General features: G+C 42.5%; 1 protein-coding gene across 1 annotated transcript; it reads right to left on the bottom strand.

Moving 5' to 3' along the window:
* Window positions 1–5,990: 5,990 nt before the first annotated feature.
* Window positions 5,991–6,695, bottom strand: LOC121371076. The gene has a single exon (XM_041496748.1). It carries the CDS (start codon window positions 6,693–6,695, stop codon window positions 5,991–5,993), a length of 705 nt encoding a protein of 234 aa, XP_041352682.1.
* Between the last annotated feature and the right edge of the window lie 5,971 nt (window positions 6,696–12,666).

Genomic DNA, 12,666 nt, shown 5'->3' on the forward strand with positions numbered 1-12,666 from the left:
GTGTGCGGTTTTTTTTCTATTTCAAAATAACTCCAACAACATTGAAGCACACTGTCATTGGTAATTTTGCTAGATGTACTTATACCAGTGCGATTCGCACCTGCTGCAATCATTCATGAGGCTTTTGGCAGGTTTTAGAAAGTTTATTTGGCGCAAACAAACTTATCTCGCCTTCATGTAAAATTCTTTAATCTCATTGGTTGTTTGCCGTTGGACAAACCCGTATACCCCTGTGGGCGGAGCCAAATTCTCTTATTCTTATTAAATTCTGTAATTTCCAACAGTTTCCAGCCACCCCAGTTAATGCTAAAGCAATAATTAGATTATAAATAACATTGATAATCAATCAAGTATACATAATTAAGTTAAAAACTCGTTTATCGATGGAACTATTTTTCGTCACTGGCAAGTGGTTTCGTTTGCGTCCGCGTAGTACGGCTCCGTTAATAAACTGTAACCGGCCTCGGTGGCGCAGTGATTAAGCCATCGGACTACAGGCTGGTACGTACAGGGTTCGCAGCCCGGTACCGGCTCCAACCCAGAGCGAGTTCTTAAGGGCTCAGTGGGTAGGTGTAAGGCCACTATACCCTCTTCTCTGTCACTAACCACTAACCAACTAACAACTAACCCAATGTCCTGGACAGACAGCCCAGATAGCTGAGATGTGTGCCCAGGACAGCGTGCTTGAACCTTAATTGGATATAAGCACGAAAATAAGTTGAAATGAAATGAATGAATAAATTGTTAAAAATTATTGTCTGGCGTTATTTTGATTATTTGGCTATATGGTTTAACATGCCGGCAAGATAAATTCGTTGTAGAAGCATCTCTCGGGGTATGTACCCTCTGTGTGCTCTTTTACCCCCTCGCCTTCGGCTCGGGGTAAAAGAACACACAGAGGGTACTTAAAAAGCCATATACTCCTCGTGATGCTTCTACAACTTATATTAACCACACTTAAAAAAAAGAAAAAAAAAGAAAAGACCACTCATAAATAAAACATACATACATACAACAACAGATGTATATATACGAATGTACGAGCACGTACGTACGTATGTACGCACACACACACACACACACAACACTACAGACAACACACCCACACCCACACATACTACATACAGCCACACACTACACACACCCAACATACACACTACACATACACACACTCAACACGTACATACTACACACACACTCACTAACACAGACACAGACCCACAACCACACAGATGCACACACACACACACGCACGCACGCGCGCACGCGCGCGCACACACACACACACACACCATTAACTGTTTCCACTAAATATTTTGCAGGGTCTTTTCTCCGCAACTTTAGTGTTTTTGGAAACAATGTATCAGCTACATAGATTCGGCGGTCCTAATCAAGCAACTCCCGTGGTAAGAAACAAACATTATTTTATTTTTATTTTAATCCGTAGAAAGATGCATATAATTTGTTGTTTAACGACAACACTAGAGCACATTGATTTATTAATCATCGGCTATTGGATGTCAAACATTTGGTAATTTTGACTAATAATGTCTACTTGCTTCCGCCCTTTAAAAATTGATACCTTTTATTTCACAGATGTGGATTCACTGCATTGTCGAGGTCGTCTGCATCCTCCTCTCTCTATGGTTCGCCATCTTGAACAGCTCTGGAGTCTGCATTTCGGAGACGGCGGTGTTCGAGAAATGCCACCAGGAGAACCGCACGGGCTTGATTCTCGCGGGAATTGATTACGTCAGCGGTCTTGGGGTGTGCGTCATGTGTCTCGTGTGCCTCGTCATCAAATTGTACTACCGACGACAGCTTGGCTTCCTGACCGCAGATCCTGATGTTACGGAATTACGCAGAGTGCTCGAAGTGTCCTTGTACGGGCGAAAAGGAACAATGTTGTAGACTAACACAGACACAGCGCCTAGTCCAACTGAAGGCCCTTACTAAACGAACGCATGAACACACACACACACACACACACACCATATGGTTCTAATAGACCAAATCAATTCCTGTTGCAGTTCATGTTAACGTTTATTAATAAAACTGATATAAGCAGCGTATCAACACACCCAGGAAGTACAGCAATAAAAGTGTGGCACCTCACATCTAAACTACCTGCAGAAACATGGGATGTCACATACCACTTAAGAGATTTAATTAATGTTGTTAATAGCAACCGTCATTTTTGCTGAAAATTGTAGTTCCATTTTGGGGGGTACCCCGCATTAGTTTCAACCTCTGGTATATACTGCATAATAACTGTATAACAAATAAAGGTGTATTTATTTATTGTCAATGGATAATAGTATTTGCACAAATAATCAATGTCACATATTACTACAAATCACACCCACAGCTGCTTTTACTCCATAAATATTCGAACTTTGACATGGAACTCTCTTCTTTGGTACTATGCAACAGTATCACCGGATTTTAAATCCATGTCCCACAAGCCTATGGGTGCTGAATCCCTTCCCTCTCCCTCTCCACCAAAACGTTTGGAACCCCAGTTAAAAACGGCTTCCATTTTAGATTTGGCGCTTTGGTTACACACAAAGTACAGTAGGCAACACACCACCATGGGTCGTGTTGTTACGTGCTGTAGCAGCTTAATATAGTCCGGTTTAGGAAATAGTTCCTCATACAAAAAAATACCACAAAATTCTGATATGCTTTTTGAAATCTTTATTTGATGATTACGAGTAGGTTGACCCCTGCAGTATTTAAATAACCCATTGGTTTGAAGTAACTTGTTATATGTAGTACAAATTTGAATGTTACTTTTATAAAATCAATTCGATATTATCGTGATGTTTGCCCCAGATACACTAAACTTAACCAGCGGTAAAGGCGTGACGTCTCACAACCATGTTTGAAACAACAAAAACCCACACGTCATTTTTGGCTGAACCTTGCAGTTTGGTACCCACAATTTTTTAAATTTTTTTTGTTGTTGTTGTTGTTGGGTTTTTTTGCTTTTCGCATCTTTGGAAGGTGCTGATGAAGGATCTGAGGGCTGCAATCTTGTTACCCTTGAGTTTATATTGTCATCTGTCATAGAATGGTTTATTGCTAGGCAGCAATGGCAAGGCTGAAAATTAACATGAAAACCATGGTCGCCAGCAGGGCCAGTTGAAGAAAAATCTTACTGGCCCTTCTCAAATTCAACTAGCCCTCCAGTTATCACACTGAAATTTAACTGCACAGCCAAAATCAAAACTAGAATGTTCTTTATTGAATAACCGTAATTGAATCACCCTATAGTCTGTTTGCTTCAAAAGGAAACCGATGAATTGACATAGTGAAGAAAGTTATAATTCATATATCATTATAAGAACATGTTATTAAATTTTACACCTGTAACAACTAAAATAATTTTAAAAAAGAAAAGAAATCAAGTATAAATAAAAATGTTTCACACATTACCATTAAATTATACAGAGGTGACGACAAAATGCTATGACAGCCAAGGTGTACAGCCTGACTTGCATAGTGTCTCTGAAGTAAAAAAATAAAATAATGCAGTACAAAGAGACTAAAGGTAGATTTGAGTAATTATAGCCTATTTTGGGAGTGGCAGTCCTCTTTTTGGCAAAGCAAGAGGAGGGTAAAATCTCCACTATTTTGCCAAATGCCAATTCTGCAATGTATTGACACTAATTAAAATGTTAAATCTTTTTTATCAATTCGATATTATTGTGATGTTTACCTCAGATGCACTTAACTTGTCAATTTAACTAACACAGAGACGTGACGTCACAGTCATGTTTGAAACAAAGTATGCATGATGCTAAAGTTTATTTTATTTAACGACAACACTAGAGCACATTGAGTTATTAATTATAGGCTATTGGATGCCAAACATTTGTTAATTATGACATATAGACTTAGAGAGGAAACCCGCTAAATTTTTTCCAGTAGTAGCAAGGACTCAAATTTATATGGCCCATCCCACAGATGATGTCAGTCGTGGTGCACTGGATGGACGAGAAATAGTCCAATGGGCCCACCTAAGTTGCATGATACCGCAGTCTACATAAGTGAGGGGGTGCAGTTGTTTGTGTGGGTTTTGTTTTTTAATATATGGATAATAAACATTATTATACACAGTATGTTATGCTAGTATTTGTGATTCACACTGAAGTTTGCTTAACGACACCACTAGAGAACATTGATTAATCATCCACCATTGAATGTCAAACATTTAATAATTAAAACCCACGACCAGGGGTGGGAATTGGTGAACTGTAAAAAAGAGGAAATCTAGAGGGGTCCCGGAAATTCTTGAAATCCCAAGTTAAAATCTGTATCATCTGATACATTTTGGAGGAAAGGACGATTAAAATGCGAAGAAACGCAATGTTCCATGAGAGGAAAAGAGCCGATCCGAGGAGAATTCCCACCCCTGAATACATTTATTCATCAGTCATATGGGATCTTTCCCAGGCAGGACAGAACAAACCACAACCATTGATGTATTAGTCGTGGGGTCCTGGTTGGGACGGGGTAAACACAATGGGTTCCCCCGAGGAGGTTCGACCCTACGACTCCATCACCACATGCGTGCGCTCATCCGACTGAGCTAAATACTACACCCTCTTCCTCCATTCATGAACAAGATTCCCTCGTTCATACTGGAAACGAATGTCTGTTTGACACTTCAATCCATTTAAAACTACGGCCATTTCGGAAGGAAGGAATGTTTTATTTAACGACACATAGGGCCTAACACATTTTAATTACAGTGATATATGGACCACACATGAGAGAGGAAACCTGCTGTCGCCACAAAATGGGCTAAACTTTCCAATTAGCAGTAATGGTCCTTTTATATTCAACATCATACAGACAGGACAGTACATACTAAGACCTTTGCTACACCAGTTGTGGACCACTGGCCGTAAAGAAAATATACTAGTTCAATAGACCCACCGACGGGGATCGATCCTAGACGGATCGCGAATCTGGCAAGCATTTTGCCATTGGGATACGTTTAGATCGGCTATTTTGGTGTAAGGAAAGAAAGAAAGAAATGTTTTATTTAACGACGCACTCAACACATTTTATTTACGGTTACATGGCATCATACATATGGTTAAGGACCACACAGATTTTGAGAGGAAACCCGCTGTCGCGACTACATGGCTACTCTTTCCGATTAGCAGCAAGGGATCTTTTATTTGCGCTTCCCACAGGCAGGATAGCACAAACCATGGCCTTTGTTGAACCAGTTATGGATCACTGGTCGGTGCAAGTGGTTTACACGTATCCACTAAGCCTTGCGGAGCACTCACTCAGGGTTTGGAGTCGGTATCTGGATTAAAAATCCCATGCCTCCGACTGGGATCCGAACTCAGTACCTACCAGCCTGTAGACCGATGACCTAACCACGACGCCAGTTTGGTGTACGGAAAGAAGGAAAATCTGCTGCTACTCTCCTTCCAAAACAAGCAACATGTGATACTGTATACGCACTTTGCTATAGACAGTACAATAAATAACATGACTGCCGATTCACGAGTCGTGGGACATTATAATTTAGCATTGGCGCGGGGGGGGGGGGGGGGGGCGGCACTCGAGGCCAATCGATCCTGCGACTCAATGCAGCTCAGTTGACGGTTTTACTACTGACTGATCATATTCTGCCACTGCAGGCATTTGTCATGAGCCACTGACCCCCCCCCACACACACACACACACACACACACACTGCCTCCACCACCGTTTATATTTGTCTGTCGCTACAAAGACGGTGTGGGTACACCCATCCCACCTTCAAATAAGATTAACATTTTTGAAGCCATCCTAGCACCACGATACTGTAAAACCGTCGTAGGCAATGCAATATCGTAGCGCTAATATAGCTTCGACAATCTTTAGCCTGGCTTATGCCATCATACCCCGAACAGACGCTCAACCACTGAGCTACAGCCCACCCCAGAAAGAATGAAAGACAAAAAACATTTCATTTAAAAATTCTATACTTTTTTCCAAAATACATCAAAAGGCCAGCTACTGTGGTATCGTGGATCCAGCTGGTGGTCTTTCCAGGCGACGGAGAAGGGCACAAAGTGTTGCTTGGTGAGAAAGTCTATGATCTCCTGACCGAACTGGCCCGTCCTGAAGAAATCCCATTCCATGAGCACCCCTTTTACATCCAGTGTATCGAAGAGATGTTTTCCGCCACGGAGCACAAAATACTCGTGCGTTTCAACATCAAGCTTTATAAACACACTCTGGAAGTCAACAACAGAAAGCAAATCGTCCATAAGAACCGCTTCTATGGAATGGCGAGGGTACTTCTCTTTGGAACGCCTTGAATTGGTTTCTTCAACGTAAGTTCCGCCAATGTTGCCTCTTCGTCTTTTAATCTCCATGTTCTTGTGGGCGTCAGACAAGGCACCGAAAACTACAGTGACGTAGTCCACAAGTCCGTTCATCTGTACGGACCGACACAATCTGACCACGTTGTCCACAAGAGGGTCCACCGCTACGACCTTGTGACCCATCAACGCTGCGGTCAAGGTGAAGGTCCCCAGTTGTGCTCCTATATCTAGGAGTCCCATGTCTGGATCAGATTTCAGTTGCTCAAACACCAGCCCCAGCCCGTCCTTGTCCCATATCCCAGTGTGGTTGAGACTCACAGACACGAACAAGTCGTGCTTTAGAGGGTGAATGTACATTGGAATATCCCCAGCGGGAGATTTCAAAATAGCCGAATTGAAACCGTAGTCATCGGAACAAAATCTGTAAACGGTTCGCCATGATCGACCGTTCCATCGAAGAACTCGGGTTTCTTCCTCAAAGTTTAATTTTATCTGTACACCAGATGTCCGGGATACAGTCAAGTACACCAATAACACGACAAAAAAGGTGATCAAGCAGAAGAATATCAGTCGCCATTTTGATTTGATGTTTACTGTGCAATGCATTATACTTTACAGTAGATCCTAGTTGTTATTTAGGTAGTCGAGTTGAAGTGTTCACCAAGTACACTGTGCAGACTAGATAACATGTGATGTGGATTTAGAGAACAAATTATAGTCCGTCCCACAGAGAACGCCTTTTTTTCAAGCTATGGAATTTACTACAAATTATTTATTTAGGAGCCGAATTGTAATCTAAATTGCACACAAAAATTGTCTTTTTATTATTATTTTTATTTATTTATTTATTATTATTAAACAACAAAAAAAGAAGTATTTTTTTGTTATTTCCAAAACACTTTTACTTTTCTTCTTACGTCAAACCAAACTGAAATTATTTACACCAAAAAAAAAAAAAGTTTTATAAAATGATGGGACGGACTATAGGTAAAATCGAGTTCATGTATTCACCAAACACACGCAACAAAACTAGATAGTGCCATGCAGATTCTGTCAACATGTTAGGTAGTCAACTTGATGGATTTTGACAAACGTTAATGAGGTTTCTTTAATAGATTTGCAAGGTTACTAACATCCGATATGTAAAACGGACATGGGCAACACCAACAAGCCAAGATCACTCACATTGGCTGCATTTTCGTCAGTCTCACTATTTCTCTAAACCGCGGTTTTGTAAGTTACCATCTCAATAGATTCTTTGGGCTCTACATGTGCTGAGAATTTACCTTGAATGTTTTAACGGTGATATATTTCGTTATTTTCACATTTAGTTGTAATAAATAACTACAAATGAATCGATCTCACGCCTAATAATATTTTCTTAATTAACTATATTTGGCTGTTATCGCAGTCCGTACATATCTAATTATCAATCTCTAACTCTCAAAGAGTTGCTGGTTCAAATCCCTTTGATGGGTGTCGTTATATATTATACATGTATTTGGTGTTCCACGTGTAGCCTTGCGTTCACCGACAGCGACCCAGCGTCAACGTTCGCAATCGATTTGACTGGTTCTCTGTCACCATTCGGTTCAACGTTAAGCGTATATAAACAAGCCTAGGAAAACGCAGCCGACGCATGTCTTTAGGAATGTAATATTCTTAGAATTCTAAGCCAGTCGGAACCTGTTAAACCTCAATCGTCCACAGCTGTCCAAAATAGCTTCACTCACAGACAGACAGACAAACAGGCGGACTGGTAGGCAGTTTCACACGAGGGCGGAGTGCCTGTATTCCGTAGGGTTTGGTTGAGCAGATGCTGTAGCTTAGGGTGGAAATTGCTCTGTTATCTCAGTTCGCAGACCGCTGTTCGAACATCCTGTTTTTTTCATGGCATGGAGGTTCGCTTATCTTTTCCAAGCAAATATCTGCTTCTAAAACGTCTCGTTAATGTACTGGGTATCCCGTCTGTAAAGATATCATTTCAAATTGTTAATGCATGCAAGCCTACAATACAAGTATCATTGCAGTAGCTAGATGTCAAGTTTTCTTAAGTTTATTTTCTTTAAGGACACCACTAAAAATTATCATCGGCTATTGGATGTGAAAAACATTTGGACATTTTTGACACAAAGCTTTACAGAAAACTTGCTACACTTTTCCATTAGTAGCAATTAAGGGATCGGGCTTTTTTATATGCACTTTCCTACAGACATTTGATATACAGTATTATACCAGTCGTGGTGCACTGGTTGGGACGGGGGAAAAACCTCAAAGAAAATGGTCCACTTAGGTGGTTCGATCCTACGAACGCCTTAGGTGAACGGTCTAGCGACTGAGCTAAATCCAGCCCTTCAAGTGTTCACTTAAGGGCTGTCTGTCCCTGAAATTATTACATGGGGAGGCACCGTTACAATATAATTATTATTTTAAACCTAATGGGTCTGCTGCTATTTTTTCTCTACATATAATTAAATAAACTTATATTATGTTGGTGTAGTAGTGTTGGTATAAAGTGCTCCTACTGGCAGTAGCTAGTGGGAATTTCTCTATTAGCTCAGTTGGTAGAGCGCTGGACTCTCGCACTGAGAGTCCGTTGTTCGAATCCCCTCAGTGGAGGTTGATTTTACTGTTAATTTGGAGCCGCCGTAGGGACTGGGTGTGTTCTTAACGCAAGAATACAATTATAACCCAGTCAGGACCCGTAACAGTTCAACAGCCCGTGGCCCACAGCTCCGGGACGTAGCTTCACTTGAGGGGGGAGTATGTAGTAGTGTTGGTATAAAGTGCTCCTACTAGCAGTAGCTAGTGGGAATTTCTCTATTAGCTCAGTTGGTAGAGCGCTGGACTCTCGCACTGAGAGTCCGTTGTTCGAATCCCCTCAGTGGAGGTTGATTTTACTGTAAATTTGGAGCCGCCGTAGGGACTGGGTGTGTTCTTAACACAAGAATACAATTATACTACTCAAAAGAATTTAAGCGTCAAAAATGTATAACCAAATAAGTTTCAGAGTGTATTAGATTGATGATGTAAACTACACCAAAATTTTTATTTATTGTTCCATATTTACAAAAAATCACAAATAAACGTCACTGTATACAAGAAAGTCACATGACATGCTGTCAAAGTTGAAGGTTGTCAAACATGGATTTTACACATTAGAACATTCGTTTAATAGTGTGTGAATCCACCCCTGGCGCGAATACACTCGACACATCGTTGCCTCATGCTGTTGATCAGACGTCTGAAGAACTCTTGGGGAATGGCCTGCCACTCTGCCATAAGAAGTTGACCCAGATCATGAAGGTTGGCCGGAGGGGCATGGTTATCCCGAACTCTCCTGCCTAATTCGTCCCAGGCGTACTCTATTGGGGCCAAGTCAGGCGAATATGCTGGCCAATCCATCCTGGCGATACCTTGTTGTCTGAGAAAGTCCGTTACCACCCTGGCGCGGTGGGGTCTGGCATTGTCATCCTGCAGAACTGCCCCGCCGCCAATCTGCTGAAGGCCTGGGAGAACCAACGGCCGGATAATCTCATTCAGATAGCGAATTCCATTCAGATTGCCATCCACCACATAGAGGGGGGTCCTGTGGTGGATAGAGATGCCGCCCCACGCCATGACGCTGCCACCACCGAAGCGGTGACGTTGTCTAACGTTAACGTCAGCGAAGCGCTCCCCAGGACGTCTGTAGACATGAACCCGACCGTCGTTGAACTGGAGACTAAACCTGGACTTATCAGTGAACATCATTCGACCCCACTGAACACGTTGCCACCGCAGATGAAGCGTGCACCAGTGACGTCTGGCCGTTCTGTGACGTGGTAGGAGTGGTGGTCGAACAGCCTGGCGACGGCAGCGTAGATTATTGGCTCTCAGACGATTGCGTATGGTTTGATCAGACACTCGAGTTCCAGTCGCAGTCCGCAGATTGTCACGTAATCGGCGTGCAGTGGTTGTGCGTTGACGTAGAGCCATATTGGTGATGTAGCGGTCCTCTCTATTTGTAGTGCTTCGGGGTCTTCCCGAACGTGGACGATTTCGAACAGAATTCGTTGCTTGGTACCGTTGCCACAGTCGGCCAACGACACTCTGACTGACACCAAGTCTCAGAGCAACATTTCTTTGCGTATTGCCATCCTGAAGCCAAACAATAGCCCTTCCTCGATCTTCGATAGTCAGTTGAAGTCGTACCATTGTCGAATTTGGAGTGTGCACCGTACACGAACGCAAGCTCCAATTATACGGAAATTCAGCATTGGGAACATGGAATACACGTGCAAAGCGTGCAAATGAAGCGCTTTATGAAAAAGCAAGTTATGGGCACTTAGCAGACCTTTCGCTTTCGCCCTAATTTACGTGCAAATGTAAGCATGTTTTCGCCATTAGAACTAGTCAACAGTGTCAGACAGTGGATTTTAATTCATTTATGGGTTGCTTAGACCCACTTTCGTCAAAATGGAACAATACCATGCGTGACATTATGGTCTAGCTAATATAATTGACATTCAGAAAATAATGTCGAAAATATCGTCTGACCCTTAAATTCTTTTGAGTAGTATATAACCCAGTCAGGACCCGTAACAGTTCAACAGCCCGTGGCCCACAGCTCCGGGACGTAGCTTCACTTGAGGGGGGAATATGTAGTAGTGTTGGTATAAAGTGCTCCTACTGGCAGTAGCTAGTGAGTCTCCCCTGGGTTGTCATGCCACGACCAGAACCGGTCAGGTCCTTATAAGGGCCCTACGGGCAACCTAGGGAGACACCCAGCGTCATAAAGGTATATAATTAACGAGCTACTCTCGATTCACTAATATCAAAACCTATATTAGCTCGGCCATTTACCTTTCGACCGACCGTTCAAAATTGCGCCAAATTTCCTCAATAAAAAATTCCGCACCCCTTTTCTCTTTGGCATTAACGGCTCCATTCAAAATTCCATAGCACCACCACCACCCCCATCCGCCTGCTACCGATTCGATCGGGCTGCTGGTGATCCCTTGCACCTGCCAGTGCAGGCGGTCCCTCCTCTCCCCTCCCCCCACCTTTCCTGTCATGGACGGAGGAGCCGGCCAAGGCCGGCTCTTGTGCCCACGACAGGCGTGCGCTACAACAGCTTGTTCTGAATGTGCACGTAAAACCCTATGACCTGACCTGACCAGTAGCTAGTGGGAATTTCCCTATTAGCTCAGTTGGTAGAGCGCTGGACTCTCGCACTGAGAGTCCGTTGTTCGAATCCCCTCAGTGGAGGTTGATTTTTCCGTTACATGGGTGGTCGGAATACACCAAAATAAATAAATAATATTGCCTCCCACCTCCTCCTTCTACCATGTGATCAACTCGAAAATTGTCCATACCATTTCATCGTCTCTCAAAATTATATATACCATTTATTCACTATCAAGTGTGTGCGTGTGTGCGAGCGAGCGTGCGATAGCCCAATATCATGAATATGCGTTTCGCTTTTTTACGGCAGAATACTCGGGCTACCCCACCACATTACTCATAGTTTACTAGTAGTTAGAGATAGCTTAACGGACGTGAGGTTAAATAGAAAGGATAAAAATGTCACCAAGTAGCGTTACGAAATATTCTGCTATATACTGAACGCATGACATTAATTTGCAAGTCTATACCGATTAATGAATCTACGTAGCCTAACCTGTTCTTAAATCGTGCCACTCTTTCATTTTAGCTATCAGATCCATGCTACGTAGTTTCAGTACATCAAGCTTTTAACATAATTACACACTAATAAAGTGTTTTTTCGGCAAAACATAAACAGGTAAAGTAGGCTTAGCCGCTTACCTTTAACAACCCGGAAACACGATCAAGACTGCGTTCAGTACATTGCATCTTTTTGTCACGGACGCTCGCAAACAACTCTGGTGGTTTCTGCCTTGTTGTTGCATTGTACCAAAGAAGAAAATTCGGTGTCAAAGTTCGAGGTACACCGCATTATTATATTTAGAGATTAAAAACAACTGTGGCTCTGATTGGTAGTAATATGTGACATTGTTCATTTGTGCAAATACTGCCCATAAATAGATACACATTTACTTACTCTCGGGATACTAAATTAAAAAACCCAATATGTAGCTCCCCCCTTTTTTTAAAAATGTTTTGGACCGTTCAAAATTGCGCCTAATTTCCTTCATAAAAAATGCGCACCATTTCCCTTTGGCATTAATCCTACGGGACATTCCAAATTCTATAACACCAAAAACCACCCTCCGCCTGTTACCGACCGCGGTCGGACTGCTGGTGCTCCCTTGCACACACCCCACCCCTGTCCTGTCCTGTCCGGGACAGAGGAGATGGCATCTGT

This window comes from Gigantopelta aegis, chromosome 1 (assembly GCF_016097555.1).
Source record: "Gigantopelta aegis isolate Gae_Host chromosome 1, Gae_host_genome, whole genome shotgun sequence".
In the NCBI taxonomy this organism is placed as follows: Eukaryota; Metazoa; Mollusca; class Gastropoda; order Neomphalida; family Peltospiridae; genus Gigantopelta; species Gigantopelta aegis.